This window comes from Saimiri boliviensis, chromosome 5 (genome assembly GCF_048565385.1).
Source record: "Saimiri boliviensis isolate mSaiBol1 chromosome 5, mSaiBol1.pri, whole genome shotgun sequence".
NCBI classification, from domain to species: Eukaryota; Metazoa; Chordata; class Mammalia; order Primates; family Cebidae; genus Saimiri; species Saimiri boliviensis.
The window spans coordinates 61,569,824-61,596,675 of record NC_133453.1 but is presented as its reverse complement, the minus strand read 5'-3'; the positions used below and the strand labels follow the sequence as shown (position 1 = coordinate 61,596,675).

At 38.4% G+C, this 26,852-nt stretch overlaps 1 protein-coding gene across 13 annotated transcripts in view; it reads left to right on the top strand.

The window, feature by feature from the left end:
• Positions 1 to 26,852, top strand: part of OSBPL6 (oxysterol binding protein like 6) — a 205,715-nt gene that overhangs the window by 141,007 nt on the left and 37,856 nt on the right. For 6 of the 13 annotated variants that reach the window (XM_074399417.1, XM_039470018.2, XM_074399415.1 and 3 more), the window contains 7 exons: positions 920 to 1,033; positions 1,150 to 1,320; positions 4,422 to 4,554; positions 11,407 to 11,510; positions 12,077 to 12,169; positions 17,555 to 17,629; positions 22,984 to 23,149. In XM_074399417.1, the coding sequence (XP_074255518.1) occupies positions 920 to 1,033; positions 1,150 to 1,320; positions 4,422 to 4,554; positions 11,407 to 11,510; positions 12,077 to 12,169; positions 17,555 to 17,629; positions 22,984 to 23,149 (856 nt within the window). The remainder of the gene's footprint in view (positions 1 to 919; positions 1,034 to 1,149; positions 1,321 to 4,421; positions 4,555 to 11,406; positions 11,511 to 12,076; positions 12,170 to 17,554; positions 17,630 to 22,983; positions 23,150 to 26,852) is intronic. The other 7 variants (XM_074399420.1, XM_074399419.1, XM_074399418.1 and 4 more) reach the window with 3 other exon arrangements.

Genomic DNA, 26,852 nt, shown 5'->3' with positions numbered 1-26,852 from the left:
CACATTTTGTTTCTACTTCATACACCTTTTCATCTTGGAGATCCCAATTCACAAAAATTATTCCAAATGTTTTTTGGTTTTTTGTTTTTTTTGTTTGTTTGTTTGTTTTTGGGTTTTTTTTTTTTTTTTGGTATACAAAGGAGTAGCTTGCATGTAACACTGGAAAATTCCTTTCTTCATCATTGTATAGGGGAAGTAACAGAAGGCTTAGGTTTCAATTTGGTCCCCATCTCTGCCATTGAATCAGCTATGTCCTTGATCAGAGAAGCAGCGAGAAGGAAGAGCCGGCTGCTCCCTGCTTTTTGGTCTCAGGTGCCCCGTTCTGCCCCAGCAGCTGTCTGCCAGCTGATTACTCAGGGATGTTCTGGGTTATAGGTCAAAGACTGACCACAGTTATTTTAGGAACCACTGAAGATGTCCTTCTGAGAGAATATAAGCTGTGCAATCTAGAATTATGAAGAATTAGCATTACATTCTATGCCAAAACAGGAAGAAGATGAATGGTCTTATTTATAAAAATTGGTGTGAAGTCACTGCAGCATCAACTCTCCTAGAACCAAATCCGTAGAACCTGAACTATTTTCTGTTTGTTAAAGGGGTATATGTAGTATTCCACTTCCCATAGATAAGTTAAAGATTAACTGGAGTTTACTTAAATCCAGTACAGAAACATCAAAGCGTATATCCCAGGCGTCCCCAAACTTTTTACACAGGGGGCCAGTTCACTGTCCCTCAGACCGTTGGAGGGCCGCCACATACTGTGCTCCTCTCACTGACCACCAGTGAAAGAGGTGCCCCTTCCTGAAGTGCGGCAGGAGGCCGGATAAATGGCCCCAGGGGGCCACATGCGGCCCGCGGTCCATAGTTTGGGGACGCCTGGTATATCCTATCAGCCTATTTACTAGTCTTTTGATTTCAGATTCAAAAAGGAAAGGTCCATGGGAGCATAGACGTTGGACTCTCAGTCATGTCAATTAAAAAGAAAGCCCGAAGAATAGACCTTGACACAGAAGAGCACATCTATCATTTGAAGGTAAAATCACTTTTCAACAGTTTCTCTGCCATTATCAGGGGAAATCATTTGCCTACACCAGTGATAGGCAGGAGAGTGATTTTACAGCTACCTTCTCCTCTTCTTCATTGTTTTAGGTGAAATCCCAGGACTGGTTTGATGCATGGGTATCGAAACTGCGACATCATCGGTTGTATCGTCAGAATGAAATTGTGAGATCACCAAGAGATGCTAGTTTTCACATATTTCCTTCAACTTCCACAGCTGAATCCTCACCAGCTGCTAATGTTTCTGTAGTGGATGGAAGGGTATGACTTTGTTCTATAAAAATCAGCCTGAAAATTGCTAAGAAAATTATGCAAATTTTGGCCAGGCATGGTGGCTCATGCCTGTAATCCCAACCCTTTGGGAGGCCAAGGTGGGCAGATAAATGAGGGTCAGGTGTTCAAGACCAGTCTGGGCAACATGGTGAAAACCCCGTCTCTACTAAAAACACAAAAATTAGTTGGATGTGATGGCACACACCTGTAATCCCATCTACTTGGGAGTCTGAGGCACAAAAATTGCTTGAACCCAGGAGGTGGAGGTTGCAGTAAGCCAAGATCATGCCACTGCTATCCAGCCTGGGTGATAGAGCAAGACTGCATCTCAAAAAAAAAAAAAAGAAAAGAAGAAAAGAAAATTATGCAAATGTATAACTGAATCTCATTTGGAAAACCAGAAGGAGAAGGTCTGCTTTGTAAACTAATACTCAGAAGACAACAGTGACATTTGGCATGAAAGTTAATCGAAGTATAAATTAGGCAGAAATGTGGATCACCAAGAGAATTAGCAGTTATTTTTCCCTTTTATGAACAGATTACCTTCTAACTTCATGTGGCTTTGTAGGACTGTTAGGAAGTAAAGTAAACATCTATTTCATCAACATTCAGAAATCAGGTGCCCTCCTGGATGGTAATAAGAAGACCTGAAAGGTGACCTATAATATATACGTGACCCATTGAGAGGCTATTAAATTTCCCCATGAAGTTAGTACAAGTGAGCTCAAGAATGTGACAGTAAGTAATAGCCTAGTTAAGTGATCAGGCACTGTGTTACAAATAACCAAAGTTCACAAACAGTAAAAGAATTTGTCCAGAAGTGACATAGCCATTAAACAGCTGAGCCCAGGATCTGAGCCCACATGTGTTTCCAAAATCAGTGCCCTTTCCATTTTACCAGGTGCCAGACTAAGGGAGGCTGACCTTGTTCTTTGGACTGAAATAAGAGTTCACTTCTATGTTGATGAAAAGCTAGAGATGTTGTTTGTTTAAAAAAATCAAGGTTAAGTCAACAGACGGAAACAGCTGTTTCTGCCTTGGATTCAATAATTAAGTTTCCTGAAACCTAACCCATCACACTGCCCAGGGGTGCTCCAGTTTCACACTTGGCACCTGAAATTGAGGGCAGAGAGGTTGAGGAAGCTGGCTGCCACAGTACGTTGTGTTCAAGAACATTCCAGTGAAGATTCTGCTTTTCTTTGTTTGCTTACACAGGAATGTATGCCTTACATATATACAAGTTTCCTTTGCAAACCTTTGAAAAACCTCATAGAATAACTGCAATACTAACCAAATCAGATTAAATGAAACATTACTCTATTCAGTTTTTATTTTAATGACAATTTTTATTAATTATGTTAAAATTATCCCGAACCTTACATCATTTCTTTTTTTTTTTTGAGACAAAGTCTCACTCTGTCACTCAGGCTGGAGTGGTATGATTTTGGCTCACTGCAACCTCGTCCTCCTGAGCTCAATCGATTCTCCTCCGTCAGCCTTCTGAGTAAGCTGGGATTACAGGCGCCCACCACCACACCCAGCTAATTTTTAGTAGACACGGGGTTTTGTCATGCTGGCCATGCCGGTCTCAAACTCCTGACCTCAAGTGATCTGCCCACCTCAGCTTCCCAAAGTGTTGGGATTACAGGCATGAGCCACCACACCCGGCCTTAAGCCTTACATTATTCCATTCTGGTTGCAGCCTTGCCAAGGACTATTTAATTATCTTTCTTCTAGGAGTAGGGTATTGATTAACCGTAATACCAACCAGTTCTGAAATAAAAAAGGGAATGAACCAGCTGGTCAGGGCATCAGGAAGATGGGAACTTACAGACGTTCAAGATAGTGTCAGGTTTCTCCGACCTCCTATGTTCTCACCAGAGGGTAGACTGATTCCTAGAGTTAGTCCACATTAAATGAGAAATGTATTCCAAATAGATCTTTTAAAAATATAAATTTTTAATTCTTTGGTTCATCCAGCTTCTGCCTACATCATTGGCACAGAGTATTGATGAAAACATGTTATTTTCATTTCATGTTATTAATTAAATAACTTGGGTGGTATCTTAGAATAGAAGGCTAAAATCAAATCCTCCCCAGCGTTTGCCTTGGAAAAAGAAAGCTCTTCAGCTCCAGTTTTCAAAACAGATCTATTGCTCTGGTTAATGACATACACCTCTAAAATCTACTCGGTGAAAGATTTCCATTACGTTTATCAAAATGCAGTAAAGAGTGAAAAGAGCTTTTTATCACTTTGCCTGCCTTCTAAGTATCGAATTATGAGACTTCTGAATGTTAATTGGTTTGTGGCCCTCTGTGGGTAATAAATAAGCCTGGGTTTGCTAAGAATGTGCATCATTCACTTTGTAATGATTTAGAAGAGACACAATTCAGTTGTAACTGAATATTAAAGTCAGCTATGAAGTTTTGAAATAATTTTTTAAGAAATAAGTTTCTTTTTTTTCACTGTTTCCCGCAGTCACCTTAGTATCTATATACTTAATACAACTTTCACTTATTTCACATAAAAATTTTAATGAAAAGTCTGTAGATAATAACTTTAATGGAAAGCTGTAGAAAATAACTTGCTAAGACTGACTTTTTTATAAATAATTTTCAATATGAATTTAAGGCATTGCAAGGTTGCTTACTGGTGGATAATGTCTTTAGGAATCACATGTGGTTGAGGATACCTTGAGTCACAGGATACAGGAAACTTTTGCAAAGGAAAGACCTTAAATCATGAGTTAAGAGTACTGCCATAGGGACACTGCACATACAACTTACCGAGCAATTAAAAATTATTGGGAATTTGAGTTGGCAGGTCTTTGTGACTATGAGATACAATACACTTAAATGTTGTCCCTTTCGTTGAATGATGGAGATGGCAACTTAATGAGAGATTGTTGTTTAGGAATGTCGCCCTCACTGAGGACAAACCACATTTAGCCAAGAGACTTCTTCAATGTTTTGAGTGTGCATTTTCTTCCTATCTTTGTTGATACAGCTTTGAGGATACTTGTATTTTTTAAATCATTAAAATGTACTGTTTCATAACCATACAATGCATCTGTTTTTGTTTACTGTAGATGCAACCAAACAGCTTTCCATGGCAGTCCCCTTTACCATGCAGCAACAGCCTCCCAGCCACCTGCACAACCGGCCAGAGTAAAGTGGCAGCCTGGTTACAGGACTCGGAGGAGATGGACAGGTGTGCAGAAGGTTAGTTCTTACCTAGTGTGGCCGGAGAGTAAGCCAAAACCAAACAAGAAACAAAACCTGAAGAGGTGAATTGTGAGTCTTTTCCCCTGATTGCCTTGGCCTTTCCTTGCTCTTTTTCTCCTTCTTGTTTGTTTTTTGTTTTTGTTTTTGTTTTTTTTTAAATTAAATCCAAATTTTATTAAGGATTTCAAGTTACATACTTCAAATTTCTAGAATGGAATGGAATCATTTTGGAACTGGAAAAATGGCGTAAACACTGACATCCCTTAAAACTTCAATATTATAAAGAAAATTCTTCTGCAAACCACATCACCATTATATAACAAGGCTAGGTATTATCTACACCTTCACTTTGGCAATAGCTGTTTTCTAAAATAATGAAAAAGATGATTTTGCTGCTTCAGTTCATTAAAAGTGGGGATTCTATCTTTAAAGTTCAGAAAAAGCTGCATTTAGATGAACTATGTTTACAAAAAAAGAAGGGCACATAGTGTCTAATCAGAGCAAAGGAAATCACTTTGAAAATAAAGAGAAAAAAGCTATTATTATTGGTTAAGGATTTCCAGTAGTAAGTTAAAATCTCAGGAGAGGAGTGGATAGCACTACAAACAATGTGTTCACATTCCAAGACCTTAACACTAACTTCTCAAGAAGGAAGTTTTCATTACCTCTAAAAATAAATTCAATGTAATTTTATTAAGAGTAGAAAATCTAGACCTTCCTCTAACGACAATCCAATAATCCACCTTCACTGTCATCAAAAAAAAGTCAACCCCGAAATTAACAGTAATTAGCCTGAGTTATAAATGTGGCTCTACAGTCTGAAATTTAATGGCATCTTTTGTCAAAAATAGTCTTATTTCCACATTAGTCTCATGACTATAATACTATAGTGCTAGCCCTGTAGTATTTACTACAATACAGTCATTGAAAATATCTGAAAAAAATTCTTGAACCTTGAGAAATAGTACATCCCACTACTTGTATAAAAATAGGAGCCACACAAAGATCTAAAAGAGTGCTGCCTGCCCAGATCCAGAACAGAGGTACTTAAGCTTTGTTTTCCAGTTTAGTTGTCAAAGGGTGATGTGAACAAAATGCTGAGTGTCACACTGGCGTTACAAATAGGCCCAAAATTTTGAGCTTTTAACGTTTTCCCCTCGTTTTTATTTCTATGTGCCAGCTCCTTCTCTGTGCCATGAATCGGGCTCCTTATCTGCCAGTGTTCCTGCACCCTCACAGCAGTTGAATGTGGTTCTTGCCCTTCCCCTAACTTCTACCCACTTCAGCCTTCTCTCCTTGTCTCTTCACCAGTTCCTTCTGGCTTCTTTAGCCCCTGGACCCTGGGGCACCCACACGGAGGAGTGACCCCCAAGGAGAGCCCACTCTGCCCACAGCCCCAGAATCTCTGCTCTGCCCTCCTCACTAGGTCACTTCCACAGCTGCCTTCTCTACTGCTCTGTCTTCCCACAGAGCAGGTATATGTTTCCTGAAATCTTAGCAATAAATGGCAAGTTCTAAAATGCTGCATCTTGTATCCATAGTTACCTATTAGCGTGCTCCACTATGGATCGGTGATTCAATATTCTGAACTAATACCTGATTCCCTCACACTGCCATCTCTGAACCTCCTCATCTCTTCTTACCTTCACCTTTTTTGTAATTAGCCAGAGCACAATGGTCCAGACTTTATCTACAGACCATTTCCATCCTATGAGACAGTTTTCCTTTGACCTTCAAAACTGAGAAAAAACAAGGGCAATGCAGAGAATGTTTAATAAGGCTCAATTTGTTTATTTTTTTAGATGATCCTAAGATGATATTGGGCCTAATTTTTAAAAATTATTTTTCCTTATAAAAATATAATAAAAGTAGATATTAGATCACTTTTTTGTGTTCTCACTTAAAAAATTAAAATTTGGTAATCTATGTTAGTCCTCCAACCAAAAGAATTTTTTTTTACTCTACCAGCATGTGAACTCAAAATGTGCAGCATTTTTGTCATTTTTGTCAGCCTTCTGAGACACTCACATCCCAGACTTCATCTTTATGTGAAAGTGTAATTTAAGAGGGATTTGGCTGGGTACAGTGGCTCATGCCTGTAATCCCAGCACTGTGAGAAGCCAAGATAGGCAGATCACTTGAGATCAGGAGTTCGAGACCAGCCTGGCCAACATGGTGAAAATTTGTCTTTACTAAAAATACAAAAATTAACTGGGCATGGTGGTGTGCCCCTGTAATCCTAGCTACCCAGGAGGCGGAGGCAGGAGAATCGCTGGAACCTGGCAGGCAGAGGGTATAGTGAGCTAAGGTCACACCACTGCACTCCAGCCTGGGTGGCAGAGCAAAACTCCATCCCAAAAAAAAAAAAAAAAGAGGGATTTTATAATCATTAGATATGTCCAACTGACATTCCATTAAAACAGTTTTACTTGGATGTATTTTAAAAACACTCAGACTTTGAGTATATCAACTTCAGGTTGGACAAGAAAGCCAAGCCTCACTTTCTTAAACTCTTCCCCTCAGCAGTAATTGCAGACACTGTAGCCTCTCTAACTTCTGCAGCCTCGAAGCTCACTTCTTACACATTTCCTCCAACTTCTTACACGTATTGTGGCATTTCAGCTGGCCGCTTACATTGCAGAGAAGATCAAGTCCATATAGTAGTACAATATCCACTGCTTTGATCCAAAGGCTTAGACATTGGCTTTTATACCAAGGCTGCTGGGGGGTTCTGCTTGTCCTCCTGTCTGTTTCAAAATGCCTCTGTGGCCCATCCCTTGCACCCTCCCTCTGGGGTTGGGAGTGATCCTCCTCCTCCCCATCCTGACTGCTCTACCTCCTGCCTTTCTGTTTTCTGCCAGGATTTAGTGCACTAATCAGCTCCTCTCTTGAGGATAACCACAGACCTTCTTGCTTCCCTGGTTGTTGCTCTCTGCCACCTGACTCCAGCTTCTCTCTCATAATTGGACATTTTTCCTTTTTATTTTATGAAAAAGCATTGTTGATAGCAGAAAGCCAACTGATTTCTTCTCTGCTCTCAGGCCTCCTTCTCTAACCTGCTCTGCACAACCTTTTATCAGCCTCCTTCCTTGAGTCCCATGAAGTTTTCCTTTTTCTCCTCTCCCTCATTGGGATTCCCTCTGGCCAACCTTGGTTGTAGAGATGATCAAGATTCAGTCTTACCCTTTCTGCTTCGATAATAGTAACTACCATTTGTTGACTGCTTATTGTGAGCCAAGCCAAGACCTTACATATATGGTTTTGTGTAAATCTTCACAATGTACCAAACGGGCATTATGTACCCTATAATTTCACAGATAGGGAAACCACAGCTCAGAGAGGTCAAGTAACTTGTCCATGTTACACAGCAAGTATGCAGCAGAGGTGAAGGGCTTAGCCAGGCTAACCTGATTTTACTAACTCTTTTCTGTGCTTTGGAGATGCCAGGCATGCTTGTAACTTCCACTGAAGTCTATTTTGATGATGTTAGTGGTCTTAATGGTAGTGATGATGATGGTACTGGGAATGATGCTGGTGGGCTGGTGGCAGTGGTGGTGGTAGTGGTAGTAGGCTGGTGATAGAGGTGGTGGTGATGAGATGGTGATGGTGGTGATAATGATGGTGGTGGTGGTGGAGGAAGTGGTGCTTTCTCTTTTAAGTCTGTGTTGATGACCCCAAACCACAGTATCTCTTTTCTGAAACTTGTATGTACCTTTTTTGTCTATACTAATCGTTTAACAATAGAGCCCCTAATATTGAAATTGGTTGCATTTCAAAAGTAATATTTCTTGATCATTTCATTGGTTGAATATTTTATTGATTGCCTTTCAAAAGATGTAACAGCTTATTGAACCTGCAATGTAGTTTAGTTTAAATACTAATATTTAAAGTAGCTGGCTATTCATAGATACTCACATTATCTCAGTCCAAATCTTCTCAAGTGTATATGGGAATTGCTTGGTTCTTAGAATGCATTTTTTCCCACAGAGATAAAATATTAAATTAGTATCATACAAGCCATTTTTATATGCCAGTATATGCCATCATGAAAGATGGGTGCATAGTGGTTTGACAACATACAAATTGTTTATTTTTTTTTTAACGGAATGTAAATTCTATGAGTCTTAATTGATTACTGTATTTCTTTCTTTTTTTTTGAGACGGAGTTTCACTATTGTTACCCAGGCTGGAGTGCAATGGCGCGATCTCGGCTCACCGCAACCTCCGCCTCCTGGGTTCAGGCAGTTCTCCTGCCTCAACCTCCTGAGTAGCTGGGATTACAGGCACATGCCACCATGCCCAGCTAATTTTTTGTATTTTTAGTAGGGACGGGGTTTCACCATGTTGACCAGGATGGTCTCGATCTCTTGACCTCGTGATCCACCCGCCTCAGCCTCCCAAAGTGCTGGGATTACAGGCACGCACCACCATGCCCAGCTAATTTTTTGTATTTTTAGTAGAGACGGGGTTTCACCATGTTGACCAGGATGGTCTCGATCTCTTGACCTCGTGATCCACCCGCCTCAGCCTCCCAAAGTGCTGGGATTACAGGCTTGAGCCACCGTGCCCGGCCCGATTACTGTATTTCTTATGCTTAGAACTGTACTGGGTACACAGTGTCCTCCCAGTCAGCAGGCACTGATGGATAACTTTGTATATATCCTAATTTATTTAACTCTTTCACAGGAAGATGGTATGTTTCTTTTTGGAGCAAGACAGGGCATGATGGAAAAATAAGTAAACTGTCAGATATTTAAGTTTTAAGTTTTTCACTATTATTTTAAAATCTAGGCAGTCCTCTCTTGGCATAATTTTTCCTTTTCTCAGATTCTAAAATGAGATTTTAATCTTAATTTAATGAAATTCTACAGATTTTTTTTTGAAGAATTTTTTTGTTGTCTTTGGAAAATCTTTGTAATCCTATATAGACACTCAGGCCAAGAGCAAAATGTTGCCAAAGATTTCATCTCTTTCTTATTGTAAATAGCAAAGTGACAAAGAATGATGTAGTATGGTCCAGGTGAAGGCTCTAGCAGGGTGATGAGACACAGCACAATTGGTATTTCTTAGAGACCATTTCTGGCTTTCATAGAACCTTCTCATCTACCATCTTAGTAAGTAGGTAGGAGAGCTAAATATTACTATCACCGTTTGACAGGTAAGGAAACTGCAACTGAAAAATCCAAATTTATGTCTCCTTACACTTAGTTTTGACTCCTTGGCCGTAAATTGAATTATTTACAAAGTTCTGGTTTCATTCTATTAGAAAAAGCATGGATATAATTTTGATAGTTTTCAGCCCCAATTCCAGATTTCTGTGCTTATGTAGCACCATTTATTTAGAAGAATCACAATTATTAAGGAGTATGGATGTAATACTTCCTAGATAGAAAGCTCAAAATGAATTTTTTAGCAATCGACCATAAAAATAAGAAAAATGACTCAATATCCCTTTATTTATTCATTCATTTATTTGTTTGTTTATTTATTTATTTATTTTGAGATGGTGTCTCACTCTGTTGCCCAGACTGGAGCGCAGTGGAGCTATCTCGGCTCACTACAACCTCTCCCTCCTGTGTTTAAGTGATTCTTCTGCTTCAGCCTCCCGAGTAGCTGGGATTACAGGCACCCACATCACGCCTGGCTAATTTTTGTATTTTTGTAGAGGCAGGGTTTCACCATGTTGGCCAGACTGGTCTTGAACTCCTGACTTCAAATGATCCACTTGCCTCAGCCTCCCAAAGTGCTGGGATTCCAGGCATGAGCTACCGGCCCAGTCTAGTATTCTTGATTATGTTTAATTTCATGTATTAAAGATCAGTTTTTTTAAAGAGTGATATTTTATTATATACATCTTTAAATATTCTCTTGTTCTACATTCACCAAAAAAATTTAAAAGAAAACTAAAAGTCATTTCTGCATTCTAAATATTAATTCAGACAGAATGAGTTGATGTTCAGGTGATGATGATGTTGCTGGACCAGCGAATGCACTTTGAAAATCTGATTTGGTTAAAATAACGTCTCTAAGAAATTTTTTTTTTTTTTTTTTTTTTTGAGACGGAGTTTCGCTCTTGTTACACAGGCTGGAGTGCAATGGCGCAATCTCGGCTCACCGCAACCTCCGCCTCCTGGGTTCAGGCAATTCTCCTGCCTCAGCCTCCGGAGTAGCTGGGATTACAGGCACGCGCCACCATGCCCAGCTAATTTTTTGCACCTTTAGTAGAGACGGGGTTTCACCATGTTGACCAGGATGGTCTTGATCTCTTGACCTCGTGATCCACCCGCCTCGGCCTCCCAAAGTGCTGGGATTACAGGCTTGAGCCACCGCGCCCGGCTCTCTAAGAAATTTTACAGTCATTCATTTCAACATTGCTAGTGAGCTAAATTACAGAAAATATGTTTAACTGATTTTGTATTCCATCCTATTTTTCTGAACTTGATTTTAACTCTACCCAAATTCCAGGTACCACCTTCTAATGCATTTTAGAGGAGCAGGTAGACAGGCTCCTAACAGTGAAACCACAGGCCTGCTGAAGTTCACCTGAGTTTGCTTCCCATGTGGCAAAGGCTATCAGAGCAGAAAAGGGATCACATACAATGTGACTGAGAGTTTCACGGTTTCTACACTAATAGCACTTAATTTGTAAGCGTGTGCTTTGAAATATAATCAATGGTTTTCGGTTCTACACCAGAGAAGGGTCTGTTTTGTTTCACCTGCCTGTATCTTCATCATATAAACCTGGATCTTCCTACTCACACTTGTCATAATTTGCATTGACTCATTTGTTACCATCACCACTGCCTCCTACCCAATTCTAACATATTTTTATTTCTGATTTCTTATTAGATCTTGCGCATTGCCAGTCAAACCTTGTGGAACTTAGCAAACTCCTGCAAAATTTGGAAATACTTCAGAGAACTCAGTCAGCACCTAACTTTACTGACATGCAGGTAAACGTATTCCTGCTGCTGGTAAAAAGACTTAGGATATTAATTTATAATGTTTATTGGGGTATTCTATGAATACATAAGATAACATTTAAAGATAAATAACTTCAATACAGACATTCATTTGTATTCTGGAGTTATTTTTAATGTTTTTGAATCTCAATGTCAATGTGTTAAGATCATTATTTCAAAATGCTTTACATTTAAATACACACTAACTGGAAGAAATACATTCAGTATCTGAATTATTCTTCCGTGTTTGTGTTTCATTAGAAATGGTAGCTTTGAAGATATGCTTTAGATACTCTCAGAATTATTACTGTCTTTTCATATGGAAAACAAAGCTAGAGATTTCTAATCCTGTATTCATTTTGTGTATCAGAAAAATATATTTTATAATTAAGTTCTTATCTCTGCTTTTAATGCCCACTGTGCATCTGATATGCCTTTCTCTCCTGGCTGGTTTGCTTCTAGGCTCTAACACTGACTTGCTGTGCTCTTTACTATACCTGTATCATCTGTGTGAACTTAATAATACTTTGTTGCTTTTAACTATTTGTGTAATGTAGGCTAACTGTGTAGATATTTCAAAGAAAGACAAGCGGGTCACAAGACGATGGAGAACAAAAAGTGTCAGCAAAGATACAAAAATACAACTGCAGGTACAGATTTTACTTTTCTTTCATTCATGTTTTTATATACTTTTAAAGTACTCATCTTTATATATCAGTTTATGGGAGTTAGATTGAAAGAACAGCTGAACTGCTTTAAAGCCAGCACTTTTCAAACTGTTACATTACCTAAAATATTGGGAAATTTCTATATTTTTATTACTCTGGGATAAGTGAGAAAGATTTAAAAGAAAGGTTAAAATTATACAATATGGGTTCAAAATTTTTATTCTCAATTATAGCCTTTGAACCATTAAAATATATTTTAACAAAAAGTTACCTTAAAATCTAAACTAAAAATCTAGTGGGTTTTAATGAACATTCATTTAAAAATACTGGATTTTGAAAGAGTTCTTTATATGTGCTCTTTGTCCAAATGTTTTTCTATCAAGAAAAAGGGTAGGTGGTTCAATAGATTAGAAATCAACAAACTCGGATTCTATTCTAATCACTGTGATTTTCTAGCAGTATAATTTTGTACATTTCTATTAAATTTCCTGAGCTTCCATTTGCTCCTGGGCAAAGTGATAGAATTTATTTAATAAGCTTTCGATTCCCTTTCAACTCTAAAATTCTGTGATCCTACAAAAATAGATATTATTTTGCTTTCAGCAATAACTTTAAAACCTGAGCTAAGTTCTTAATAGCTTATAATAAATTTACTTGAAATTTATTTGAAATAAAATACACATTTAAAATGAGTAAAGTTTTAAAAGTAAGATATTTTTATATTATTGTGTTGCAGGTGATTCAAAATATGATAAATTATGCCATAAACCATATTACTTTCAGATCTTTAAACTAGAATCTCTATTATTCTCATCCTAGCTGCATATTATAAATGGCCCTTGTCCTGCACAGTCAAGATTAGACTTTATGATTTGGCCTTTTAAAATCATACTACAAATAAATTTATATTCTAATACAAAGGTAGAAAGACTACTTTTCAAAATTCTTCAGTCCCTTCTGAATAATTAACAAAACAATTCTTCTCTAACTTTGATGTTATTAATAACATTCTTTGTATTATGATTCTGATTGTGTAAATAACAAACTGTTGCTTTGCTTGCTAATCTGATGTATTTGAAAATAAATTTCCATAAGCACTAATACCCATGCTTTTTTATTTAGAATATCCACATTCAATGAACACAACTTTTTGTGTTCCTTTGTTCAGTACGTTTCTGCGTGTTTTCCCTTCTGTTCATAAAATTAATACTGTAGGGACAGATGTGCCAAGTGATTTTACAAGAATGTTACTTAAAATTGCTTTTGACAGTTTTATTTGTTTTGAACTTGTCAGTGTCCAGGTTTGTTTGTTTTAAGCATGGTGTCTATGAATCAAAGCCAAGAAAAATAATTATTTTTATAAGTAAAAGAATCATTTGGCCGGGCATGGTGGCTCACGCCTGTAATCCTAGCACTTTGGGAAGCCAAGGCGGGCAGATCACCTGAGGTCAGGAGTTCAAGACCAGCCTGGCCAACATGGCAAAACCCTGTCTCTACTAAAAATACAAAAATTAGCCGGGCATGGTGGCAGTCCCCTGTAATCCCAGCTATTCAGGAGGCTGAGGCAGGAGAATCGCTTGAACCCGGGAGGTGGAGGTTGCAGTGAGCTCCGATTGCGCCACTGCACTCCAGCTTGGGCGACAAGAGCAAAACTCTATCTCAAAAGAAAAAAAAAAAAGAATAATTCCTCTAAATAAAACAATTGAAGAAGGCCTATGTCACAAGAACACATATATTTGTGAATAGATACTGTTTTAACCTTGTGTCTGTAGTGTATGCTGTTGACCACATTCTTGTTCACAGCTGTTGTCTTGGACAGGTGGGTTCTCAGTGATTTGTAGTGCAATGTCCCAGCTACCTTGCTGCATCTAGCACCACTAGAGTCCCCAGATCACTGAATTTTTTTCCCCAAGGACACAGAATGCAACTGGGGCTATGCCACCTAGCCTCAGTCTGTGGTTTTAAATATGCAGAGAAGTTATGAAGGTTTTTTTGAGTCATCAGAAGAAAATGTCCAAAAAGCTAGAAAATATTCATTCATTCTCCCGCCATCTTTGGGTGATTCGTTTGTTTTTAAATTCTTTTTTTTTTTTTTTATTGCTGAACACCAATATGTCACTTTATTATTTGGATTTTTTCCCCATTTGTCGCACACCTGTCAATGTTTATACAATGAGGGAAATCAACCAGCATTGGAAGCAACTGACCAAATCAGTTGTTATTTATGACATTTTGCCTTGTTTGTGATTTTGTTAAAGAGTAATAAAATGGCCTTTGTAATTCCAGTTTAGTTGTTTTTGAAGGAAATTGAAATCATCTCTTCCCTCAGACACACTCAAAGACAACTTTGCCTTTTCGAAGTGGGAGATTTAGTTCCAATTCCAAGAAGAAACAAATAGACTTAGGGATGGCAGTAAGCTGTTAATCATTCCCCAAAAAACTCCACTTCCACCTGGACTAAACAAAAGGTATCTTAAGGAGAATGCTACAGTATTTGGTCCTATCCCTGGACCCTTTCTGCTTTCCCAAACCAACAAGTCTTCCAGGAGCCTCAGGATACTCATTTTCTATTAGTGGGAAGTTCCTCCAGGATCCTTCAAAATTCACACTTGGCTGAGGAATCCTAAGTTCATCTAGAATGACTATGACAACATGAAAATCTTTACTCATCAGTATTTTGCCTAGACGGAGGCATTGCATTTAATTTTACTCTAGTAAATTAAAGATACCCACCGCTTTCTCCTACCTCATACCCAGCTTTTTCCCCTTCTGTTTTCAATGTTTTGATCATGAGAATTATATGTAATGATGCCAGGTATTTGTTTTGAGTCGTTGCTCATCTCACCACTCAAACCACTTTCGCTGATGATGCAGCCAAGTTGCAGCCAATGTGAGAGGGTCAAGTGGTGAGAGTTCATTTTCTGTCCCCTCTCTTCTTTGTCACTAAGTACAATAGCCATTGTGAAGGTGCCCAGACCCGCCAGTGGTGGTGGTTGTGGTGATTGTTGCTGCTGTTGTTGTTATCGTTGTGTCACTGAACTTTGTATTCAGTATTCTATAGTAGTTGTCATTTTGAAAAAAAAAATATGAAAGAAATCATTTTTTAAAAATTGATCACAAGAAAGTAAAAATGAAAAACATGTTATACTGGGTGTTTGATTGTTTATTCTTGTGTCAGTTAGATTGTGCTATTGATTTAAATGGGAAGGTTGAGTTCTAGACTGGTATGGCCATGTTTCTACTGGAAGCTGCTGGGGAGTTGGCCTCAGAATTCCATATGGTGTAACTCATGAAGTCAACATTTGTCCTAGAAGGTTCTGTGGAGATTACCTTTTAAAAAAAGGATTCTTCTTGCCTCCTAAACCTCAAACTTTCTGGTTTGAATAAAAATCTCAGTACCATTATGCAGTAACAGTTTAGCTGTGTTTTAAATGAAGTAAGAGGAAGGCAAGAAGGAAATGATTTTGAAAGAAAGAGCTGTTAGATTTCCTGCGTTGCTGATAATATGAATTAAATACTAGATCCCTGGACATTGAAGGGAATGAGGAATAGTAGAAAGTATATAGTAGCAGACAGATGATCTGATGTTGCTCATGTGTAGCTGTCCTGCATCTCACAGATGCTCAAATTACACTGAAAGGCAAAAATTAGTTCTGCCTCCTCTTACCACCTTAAGTAGAAATGATTTTGTCTAGTAAATTTTTCTTTGGAAAACAGATTATGTATGTATGTGTGTTTATGACAAACATATACGTGTATGTTTGCAGAAGATTTGTAAAGATGGAAAACAAATAAGATTGTAATTTTGGAAATTTTTTAAAGATTTAGAGATGGAAAAATTTAAAATATTTTTCTGACATCCCAAAAAGACTAAAGCAGTCCTACTGTTTCTTCAGTTTGGGCTGTTAGGAGATTCTAAGAAAGTAAATCTTAATTATTTGGAAATAAAATTATTGCTCATGGCCAGGCAGGGTGGCTCATACCTGTAATCCCAGCACTTTGGGAAGCCAAGGAGGGAAGGTCACTTGAGGCCAGGAGTTCAAGGCTGCAGTGACCATGATTGTGCCACAGTACTCCAGCCTGGGCAACAGAGTGATACCCTATCTCAAAAAAGAAAAAAAAATTATTGCTCACAACCTTGAGGAATCAGAGTCTGTCAGATGAAGGCAAAGTTGAATGATTAGAAGGAAATATCATGATCCCTTAATCCCATCCACCAAGAGGAAGAAAACAAAATGAAAGAAAGTGGTAGGATTCTTCTACTGGTTTATGCATAGGTGCAGATTACTAAATGAGAACTATCCTGGGCATGGTGGCTCACGCCTGTACTCCCAGCACTTTGAGAAACCAAGGTGGGTGGATCACGAGGTCAAGAGATCAAGACAACCTGAGCAACATGGTGAAACCCTGTCTCTACTAAAAATACAAAAATGAGCCAGGCATGGTGGCAGGCACCTGTAATCCCAGCTACTCAGGAGGCCGAGGCAGTAGAATCATTTGAACCCGGGAGGCCGAGGTTGCAGTGAGCTGAGATTATGCAAGCTTCCACTCTACCCTGGGTGACAGAGCGAGACTCCGTGTCAAAATAAAAAAAAAAAAGAAAAAGAAAAGAAAGAAAGAAAAAGGAAAAGGAAGGAAAACTATGCTTTCGGGTTTTCATGGTTGATTTTTACAGGCATTTTCCTCACCCACTGAGGAACTTAAGTTTTCTTTTCTGATCTTATGGGGTCTGGCATCTTCCTTGGAAAATTCTTCGACTTGAAAATCCCAACACTATTACTGATGTGGAGTCCCAGCTAGTGAGCTGTATAATAGGAGATTAAGTAGAAAGTTGAAGAATCTTCATATGCTTCCCCTTACTTTTTTTCTTCCAGTACCAAATTAAAAAAAAAAAAAAAAAAAAAAATTCTGTCTGGCCATTAGGAGGCTCTCATTACAGCCTGTTCATTTTAGCCTTCTCACATTATTTAATCAGTTTTTCCTGAACTTACTTTTTCCTTGCTACCATTTATATGAATACCTTTTGACTTCATATAACATAATATCATATGAATAAAACAGTATGTATATTTATTTGACCTTAAAATCACAGGCTGTCCAGCAGTTTATAATTCCATCTCATTAGGAGTGTGGGTCATAGTCAGCAAATAGAATTCAGGTGTTTGCATACTCTGCAATGAGAATGATGAGCATTTCTCATAGTGTGAATGCCCCTGTGACCTCTTTTCGATGCTGATTTAAGAAAAGTCGACTTCAGTTAAAAACTCTCCCTCTCCTTGTCTGATCATTTTTCATCCTCCCGTCTTCCATCCTTTCCTCCCCCCTCCTTTATTTTCTCCCCCCTTCTCTTCTCCCATTCACTGTCAGGAAGGGCCACCTGCGAAAGGCCAGTTCAGCACAACTCGGCGCCGGCAGAGGCTAGCGGCAGCAGTGGCTACAACAGTGAGTGGATTTCAATCTCAAGTGGAAGTTTAATAAGAATGAGAACCTGTGTACAAGGGTGACCCCCTGTCCTGATGGTGCCACTGGTGTGTGATGGCGCCACCTGTAGCCCACTCATGGCAGCATAGCTTTCGCATGTTCTCTGGCTGTCTTTGCATGGCAGGAGTCGAACACGGGTATTCCTTTTTACAATGGAGAACTATTATGTAATCTAGTTCTTTTACTATCCGTGAAGACATAATTTAAGTCAAATTTGCAAAATTGAGTACAGTGCCCCATGATGTGAGCTTTCCTTAAATGATACCGGTTTTTTTTGTTTTTTGTTTTTTTACCATACTCATATTGGAACTTTTGCTAACTGATTTCTCTTTTTCTAAGAAAAGTCATGTTACTACAGACATAAATTGTGCTTTTTTTTGTAGCAGTGTGACTATTTGAAAAGGATGTGAGAATAAAGAAATGAGAGGGTAAGAAAAGGTGAATTTTGCTGTCATCTCTAAATGGCTACCCAAGTTAAACTTAGCAAGGGAAAATTGTTTTCTGAAAAGAATATTGATGTGAAAATTAGAAACTGTAGTGTGGAAGTGACCAGAAAAAAAGACAGTTTAATGGTATTTAACCCATATCTAGACTTTTTTTTTTTTCCTAAGAGAAAATAGAATGGATATAAGGAGAGTAAGAACATATTGAGGTAGATAAGGCAAATGGATAGTGAAAGACTTGTCCATACAGAATATAAAATAGAGTATCAAAACACAAGAACTCCTTGCTGGATAGAAGTCAGTTATCATATTTGTTTAATCAGGAGATCCTATGAACTTCTTAAAATCTATATTACTGAGTTCACAGCACTCATAGATGTTAGTTTCTTGGCTATTAGAAATATTTCCTTAATTAACAATAGTCTTGCTGTCACTAAGGGTGGAATGTATTTTAAGACTAGAACTGCTGAAAATACATGAAAAAGTTTTGGCTGCATTGCGGGAGAATGGATGCTGGTGTGAGGTTTGGTGGCTTTCTACTTTATGATTAGTAATTGGCTCTTGCCTTATATCTGGGTGTTTAGCTAGACTGAGAAACAAAATTGCTTTTGATTATGAAATGAACCAGTGACTTGGAATTTATTAGGGAAGTGACTCTGAAGCTCACAGTTTTGTAAACATTTGAACAAACAAATTACTGAACGAGTTTTCATGGTCCGTGTATATCTTCTGCATGTACTCAAATGCAGATGCATAAAGCCCGTGACACTGATGTGGTAACAGATTCTGACAATAGATTCATGTTATAATCAGTTAAATATTATTAAGGGCAATTTTCCATTTATAAAAATAAGAAATCCACATAGTTATTAGAGAACAACACCTCAATAAGGAAAGGAACAGTCCATCATTTTGTGAAAACACTGTTTCCTTAAGCAATGTACATCTAAGATGGCATGCAGAGAAGTGATTCTGTCTCTTCTGTGTTCATGTTTTCAATTGCGGATACATACAGTGAAACTGAGATTAGTACCTATTTGAATAGAATGGGTTTATATTTTTAAAAGTGGGAGAGTAGAAGAGAAAAAGGTTTTAAAAGAAGAAATCATTAATACTCACCTCCCAGGGTAGCTGTGACTATATAAGTTATGAGAAAAACTTAGTGGCATGCAGTAAGAAAAGCTACTGGCAACATTTAATAATGTATTCAGGAATAACTAGGGAAACTGGGTTCTCCAGGATCTATAGCTTTGTCTCCATACCAAAACGCAGCAACAGCCAGCAATGTTTCAGAAATTTATTCTTGATGACTCTTAACACTGGCACTCAGAATAGCCAACTCACAACAGCAGCCAGACCCAACAGAATGGGAGACTGGAAAAAGAGAAATACTGGCTCTTCCCCATGGAACAACACTAAGGATCCCAATGCAGTCACTACCCCCAAAGAATCCCTGTATACATAGTGCAGAATAGTGACAGCAGGAGATGTTTCCTACTGGCTCAATGAGTCCTATAAGCATAGTATCTATCTTAGACCTGCTATGTATACTTTCATGTATGGTAGCATTGCTAAGTTTCACTGCCAGCAACTCCATTGTCTAACTCATTTTGTTTTTGACTTCTTCATGGAGAGGTGTTAAGAGCATCTCCTAATGTCCGCATTCCAACCTTCAGTTCTTACTACCAGAGTATTCTAGGATCAGGCTTCCTTCCTGTCACAGGACTTCAATAAAGCCTTCAATTTCTTTCCTGCACAGGGCAGAAAGGCCAAATTCAGTGTTGAGGGTTCTCAGATATAAACATGGAGAGCTGTAGGCAGCTCCCATTCCAACCATCTCTGACGGAGAAACCAGTTACCACTTAGATTTTTAAATCTCATAATATCCAAATTGATGAATAAAAAGCTGAGTAAATAAGTCCCCAGGCTGAACAGATACTCGATTAGGGTTAGATTAATGCATCCCAATTTGTACTCTCAATTTCATTTCATGAAGTCCTCAATTAAAATGACTCATTCCATATACCTCTTTTTAACAAAAAAAGATACCAATATATAAACATTTTCAGTCAGAAGTTTATGAAAATTACTTCTCAATTTCCTAGGGAACCATCTGATTGCAATTTGAATGGGACATTCAAGTCTCTTTCCCTATGGGTAATATACAAAACCACTTTTACTGTTTTAATAGCCAATTTAAGTTTCCATTATGTTCAAAATATAAATATGTAACTTACATTTTTCTTCTCAGCATCTGACTCCAACATTTAGTAGAGAGATAATAATTTATCTCAGGGACAAGTCTGGGTCCTTCCTGGACTCTCTAGGTTTCCACTAGGTTTTCAAGCTCCCCGCCCACTCACACGACCCCACTTCTTACCCGCTCAAGGAAGAGACTCTTCTTCCACACCATGTGAGTCCTTAGAGTGTTGAGAACACCTGAATGCAGATAATACCCTTTTTCATGATCCTCAACATCATTACCAAACACCCACACTTATTTTTCTTAATGCTGTTCTAGTTCCTCATATCAGAAGACTGTCATTAAATTCCAAAAACTCCCAAATCTCCCTATTTTTTTCCACTCACAGTCTCTTCCCATGACATCCTAATCTCCAGCAACTTCTCCATGGATTCTGTTTCCCTCAGTAGGCTGAATGCTCTTTGTAGATTTAGCATTACCACAATTAGGGTGAGAATTTAGGATAGCAGGGGGTGGGAGGATTGGGGAGGGATAACATTAGGAGAAATACCTAATATAGGTGATAGGGGGATGGATTTAGCAAACCACCATGGCATGTGTATACCTATGTAACAATCCTGCATGACCCGCACGTGTACCCCAGAACTTAAAGTATATATATATATATAAAGAATAACAAAGAATTTATTTTCTTGCCAGGCCCAGTGGCTCACGCCTGTAATCCCAGCACTTTGGGAGGCTGGGGTGGGCAGATCACAAGGTCAGGAGTTTGAGACCAGCCTTGCCAACATGGTGAAACCCTGTCTCTACTAAAAATACAAAAATTAGTCAGGCGCTGGGGTGCATGTCTGCAATTCCAGCTACTCAGGAGGCTGACACAGGAGAATCACTTGAATCCGGGAGGTGGAGGTTGCAGTGAGCCGAGATCACACCACTGCACTCCAGCCTAGGCAACAGAGTGAGACTCCATCTGAAAAAAAAAAAAGAAAAAAGAATTTCCTTTCTCTACCTTGTGACATTCTGCCACATAAATACCATTCCTTTATAAACAGTCCTCAATCCTCATTATTATAAAGTTACCTGGACAGGATTCCAGCAAGGTATTGAACCACAGCACTTCATTTTCTTAATGGCTTATTGGTCACTTCTGGGTCTCAGATCTAGAATAGCCAGAATTTTTGAGCCTGATATATTGATAAATAAGCTGTTGACATCTCCCAGCCCAGTGTAGCCAGGTTCCCTAAAAAAGATGTGGTAGGGTTTCTTTGATAACTCCAGATACCAAATGCTTTAAATAACATGTATTAACATGCTTAGTTTAGCTGAATTTGGGGGGAAAGCTTCATGCTCACTTCCTTTCCCAGTAAGGGGAATGGATGCAGCAAACCACCTTTTAAGAGAAATAACTCCCTGCCAGGACAATGCTGCATCAGAAGGACGCCCTGTCTCAACTGCCCTCAACCTGCCACTCAGGCCAGATATTTTGGTTCTTTCCGTCTCTTCCAAACCTCCTCTAAATCCTCAGAGAGAAGGTGCCCTCTTCTTCCCTCTTTCTCTCACCAAATATGTTAGGAAGTTCAAAGGAAAAAAAAATTAAAAAAAGAGGTCCTGACATACGTATGCATCAGAGGATGATGGTTCCTTCCTCCCACAGCACATCCCCTGTTAGCTAGGGGGTGTGGATTATCCTTTCAGTTACACAAAATTTCAACCTGTAGTGGAGTGTAAAAGTCTGGTTCTTGAAGACAGTTGAATGCACATCTGTGCAGTAAGAATTAGGGAGAAGTTGTTGGTGATCTGATTTGCAGGAGGAATTGGTATTTTCCTTTTCCAGGAATGTTTGGCTGACATGCGTAATGTTCAGGTAAAGCCTTCTTAAAGGGGAGGAAAAGGTGCTTTGCCTCCACCCATCAGAAGCCTAGTCCATATTCAGCCTGGGCAAGGAAGTACCTCTAGCCATGTGGAAAAATCTATAGTAATATGACTTTTTCTACTTACTGCTTCTCACTGTTGGCCAGTTCATGAGCCGTGTGCATATATATGTAATACAGTTGCATGTAAGTTAAATACAAAGGTAAACCACAGTGATTTATATAATATATATTTCATTTACTAATATAAATTGTAATAAGTCAATGTCTAAAATAAGTGTGAATCTCTTTAAGCCATTACTGTATTTACTATTAAGGCTGATTGGTATTTTATTTAATGGCTACAGAGTAAGTGAATCTTCCATATATGCTTCTTTGAATTTTTACAGTTTTAGTAAGATCCTGCTCTAGGCTCAGATAGTCCAGACCGTAAGAGAAGGTCAGCTACATCACAGTTCAGACTACTGTTTTTCTGCCAGTTATTTTTGAGGTGCAAGTATGAGTTCAGAGTTTAAGCTTGCCTGGGATTATGTCTTTTCTTCCTGTCATTCTATATAGTCATCTCTCTCTGTAACAGTGAAAAACCCGTGAGTCTGTGGCAGTTCTGAATCAACAATGGGAAATGAGACTCCCTCTTCCCACTCCAACCGCCTGCAAAATAAATGAGTACTGAGTGTCTCCATGTATGTCATCAGAGAGGAATCTATTATTTTGGAGAATGGGAGAGGTCTTTTCTGTGTAGGAGAATGTGAAACAGTACACTGTTGCTCTTTAATAATTTGTATCTTCCCCTTTCAGGTTCCTTTCAGTGCTACCATGTCACCAGTTCGCTTGCATTCCTCCAACCCCAACCTTTGTGCAGATATTGAATTTCAGACTCCCCCTAGCCACCTCACTGACCCCCTGGAGAGTTCAACAGATTATACGAAGCTGCAGGAAGAATTTTGTCTAATCGCACAGAAAGGTAACAACAAAAATAATGTGTCCTTTAAAGAAGCTCTCTTCTTTGATGAAAGATTATCCGTTGTTCTTTTATCTTTGTCTTTGCAGTAATGGTAGAAAGATTAAATGGTTTGATACCGTTGTTGAAATTCTATATACAAAAATGCAACAGGACATGATGCTTGCCTGTTGGAAGATCATATGTCACAGGTTTACAGTTTTGACTAAAGAAAAAAAGTGCCGTGGGGGTGGGGGATAAAAAAGTTATTGTACGCAATCCGGCAAGATACTGCTACTCAATATTTTTTGAATGTCCCTTAGTTATCATTTAATACATATTTATTGGTTCTCTTTAGAATCGGTTTGAATATTTCTTTTTATATTAAATAACCCTCATTTATTGGACTTTACAATTTGTTGGTCGGGAATTCAGGCAGGGCTCAGCTAAGCAGCGAAGCCTCTGTGCCGTGTCCTTGATTACGCCCAGTCACTAGGATTTGGCCGCAGACTGAGCTGGGCTGAAAGACCCAAAGTAGCTTCCCTCCTGTGCCCAGCACATTGGCAGGATGGCTGGAAGGCTGCAACAACTGTGCCCCCTTCCTCTCCGTGGCAGTGTAGGGCTCCAAGAGCCTGGCAGTGGAAGCTGCTTGTCCTCTTCAAGGCCAGCTCTGGAACTGGTGCAGCGTTCTACTGCCACAGTATTCTGTTGGTCAAAGCACCATACTCCAGCTCAGATTTGGGGGAAAATCGATCCCATATTTGAGTCTCTTCTTTATGTTACATTTTCAATGAGGCTTCTTATGTGAATTAAATTGTTATCATCAGCCACAGAGAGTAGGGTATGGTAAATAAGCGGGATATTGGAGAGTAGATGGACTGAGCACTCCTGTCAGTGTTTAATAAGAAGAGTCGAGGCTACCTTTACTGCGTTAGTATTGGACTTTCAGCCACTCAAGTTCTTTCTTAAGATAGTATCTTCTCAGATAGTGTCTTCTCAGACATTGTCTTTTAAAATCTTCTAGAGAGAGACAAATGTTCTGTTGCTTTTGGACACAAATATGTTAAATGGAACATCTCAGGTGCTCCCCCGAGACTCAAGAGTCTGGTGGAAAAGAAGGGGGCACACTGAGGAGCTCTCTGGAATCAGCCAAAATTTGCAATCTCAAACCATCAGCAAAAATGCGCTATCAGATTTCATTAATTCCACAACTCTAAAAACAATTAAGCTAAAACCCTTCGATTTCTCAGTTGAGTTTCTTCTGTAAGGCTAACTCTCTCTTACCTGCCATTTTACTCATGGTGTATGTCCATTGCATTTCTTAGCTGGATATTAATTATGATAGACTAGAGCATTATTGATTTGCTTATATAACAGCATAGATTTATAGCCGGTAACTTCTACTTTGGGGAAAAGAGTACAAAAGGTAGAGTGTTACCACAAAAGGTACAAAAGGTAGAGTGTGAGTTGTGTATGTAAGTAAGGCACAGCTGCTAAGGGCGGAATGCTACTTGGGAAGGCAGCCACAGGAAAACTTTGTGTATTTGGTTGCAATCCTGAAGCTTCCAGGAAATTCAAGTATCGACAGAGTTTTAAATCTTCTGTTGAATGATGCATCACATTAACCGACTGAAAGACAAAAACCACATAATCATATCATTTGCAGAAAAACAATTTGTCAAAATTCAATACCATTTCTTGATTAAAAAAAAAAAAACTCTTAATGGTTTAGATATAGAAGGAAAGTTTCTCAACATATTGTAATAAAGACCATTTGTGAAAAACCCACAGCTAACATCACTTAGTGGGGAGAAATGGAAAGGTTTTCCTCTAAGATCTGGTACAAGACAAGGTGGCCCTCCTCCTACTTCTGTTCAACATGGTACTGGAAGTACTATCAAGAGCAATTAGACAACAAAAAGAAATAAAAGTTATCCAAACCAGAAAGGAAGAAGTAAAATGATCTCTATTTGCAGATGACATGATCCTATGTGTAGAAAATCCCAAAGACACCACCAAGAAACTGTTAGAGCTAATGAATGAATTTATTAAAGTTGCAGGATATACAACAATCATGCAAAACTCTCTTATTCCGTACACAAATAACAACATAGCTGAAAAATAAATCAAGATCAATTCTCTTTATGATAAAATAAAATTCTTAGGAATAAATTTAACCAAGGAGTTGAAAGACCTGTACACTGAGAACTATAAAAAACATTGGTGAAAAAAATTAGAGGGCACAAATAAATGAAAGATATTACGTGTGCATTGATCAAAAAGTTAGGTTGCTAAAATGTTCATACTTGCAGCCATAAAAAAAGAACAAGATCATGTGTTTTGCAGGAACATGGATAGAGCTAGAGATTTTTATCCTCAGCAAACCAATGCAGGAACAGAAAACCAAATACCACATGTTCTCACTTACAAGTTGGGGCTAAATGGTAAGAACTGATGAACACAAAGAAGGAAGCAACAAACACCAGGGCCTACTTGAGGGTGTAGGTTGGGAGAAGTGAGAGGAACAGAGAAGTTAACTATTGGGTACTGGGCTTAATACCTGAGTGATAAAATAATCTGTACATTGAACCCCTGTGAACCCCTGTGACACGTGTTTACCTGTGTAACAAACCTTCACGTATAGCCTCAAACCTAAAATAAAAGTTTAAGAAAAGTTCATACTACCTAAAGAAATATATAGATTCAATATAATTCTTATCAAAGTCTTAATGGCAGTCTTCCAAGACACAGGGAAAACCATATAAAATTCACATAGAACCACAAAACAATGTGATAACCAGAGCAATAGGAGGGGGAAAAACCAAAGTTGAAAGTATCATGCTTCCTGATTTAAAATTATATTATAAAGCTATAGTAATCAAAATAGCATGGTATTGGCTTAAAAACAGATACATTGACCACTGGAACATAAAAGAGAGCCCCAAAATAAATCCAAACATATATGGTCAACTAATTTTCAACAAAGGCACCAAAAAGACACAATGAGAAAAGGATAATTTGTTTGAGAAAAGGATAATTTGTTCAATAAAAGGTGCTGAGAAAACTAGATTTCCACACCAAAAAGAATGAAATTGGATCCTTATCTTAAACCATACAAAAATGAGCTCAAAATAGATAAAAGACCTAGATGGAAGACCTGAAACTATAAAACTCCTACAAGAAGACATAGAGGAAAAAGTTCCTTGACATTGTTCTCAGTGATGGATTTCTTAGATATAACACCAAAAATTCAGGCTAAAAATAAAAAATAAATAAATGGAAAAATATCAAACTAAAGAGCTTGTGCAATTAAAAAAAAAAAAAAGCATCGGCACAGAAAAGGAAACAATCAACAAAATAAAAAGATAACCTACAGAATGGGAAAAAAATATTTGCAAACCGTGTATCAGATAAGGGGTTAATATCCAGGATGTAGAAAGAACTCATACAACACAATAGGAAGAAAACATGTAACCTTTACTTGGTGCCAGGAATTTGAGACCAGCATGAGCAACACAATGAGACTCCATCCCTACAAAAAATAAAATTTTAAAATTAACCAGGCATTGTAATGTGTGCCTGTAGTCCTAGCTACTCTAGAGGCTGAGGTGGGCGGATCACTTAAGCCCAGGTGTTAGAGGTTACAGTGAGCTATAATCAGGCCACTGCACACCACACTAGACAACAGAGTGAGATTCTGTCTCCTGAAAAAATTAAATAAATAAAT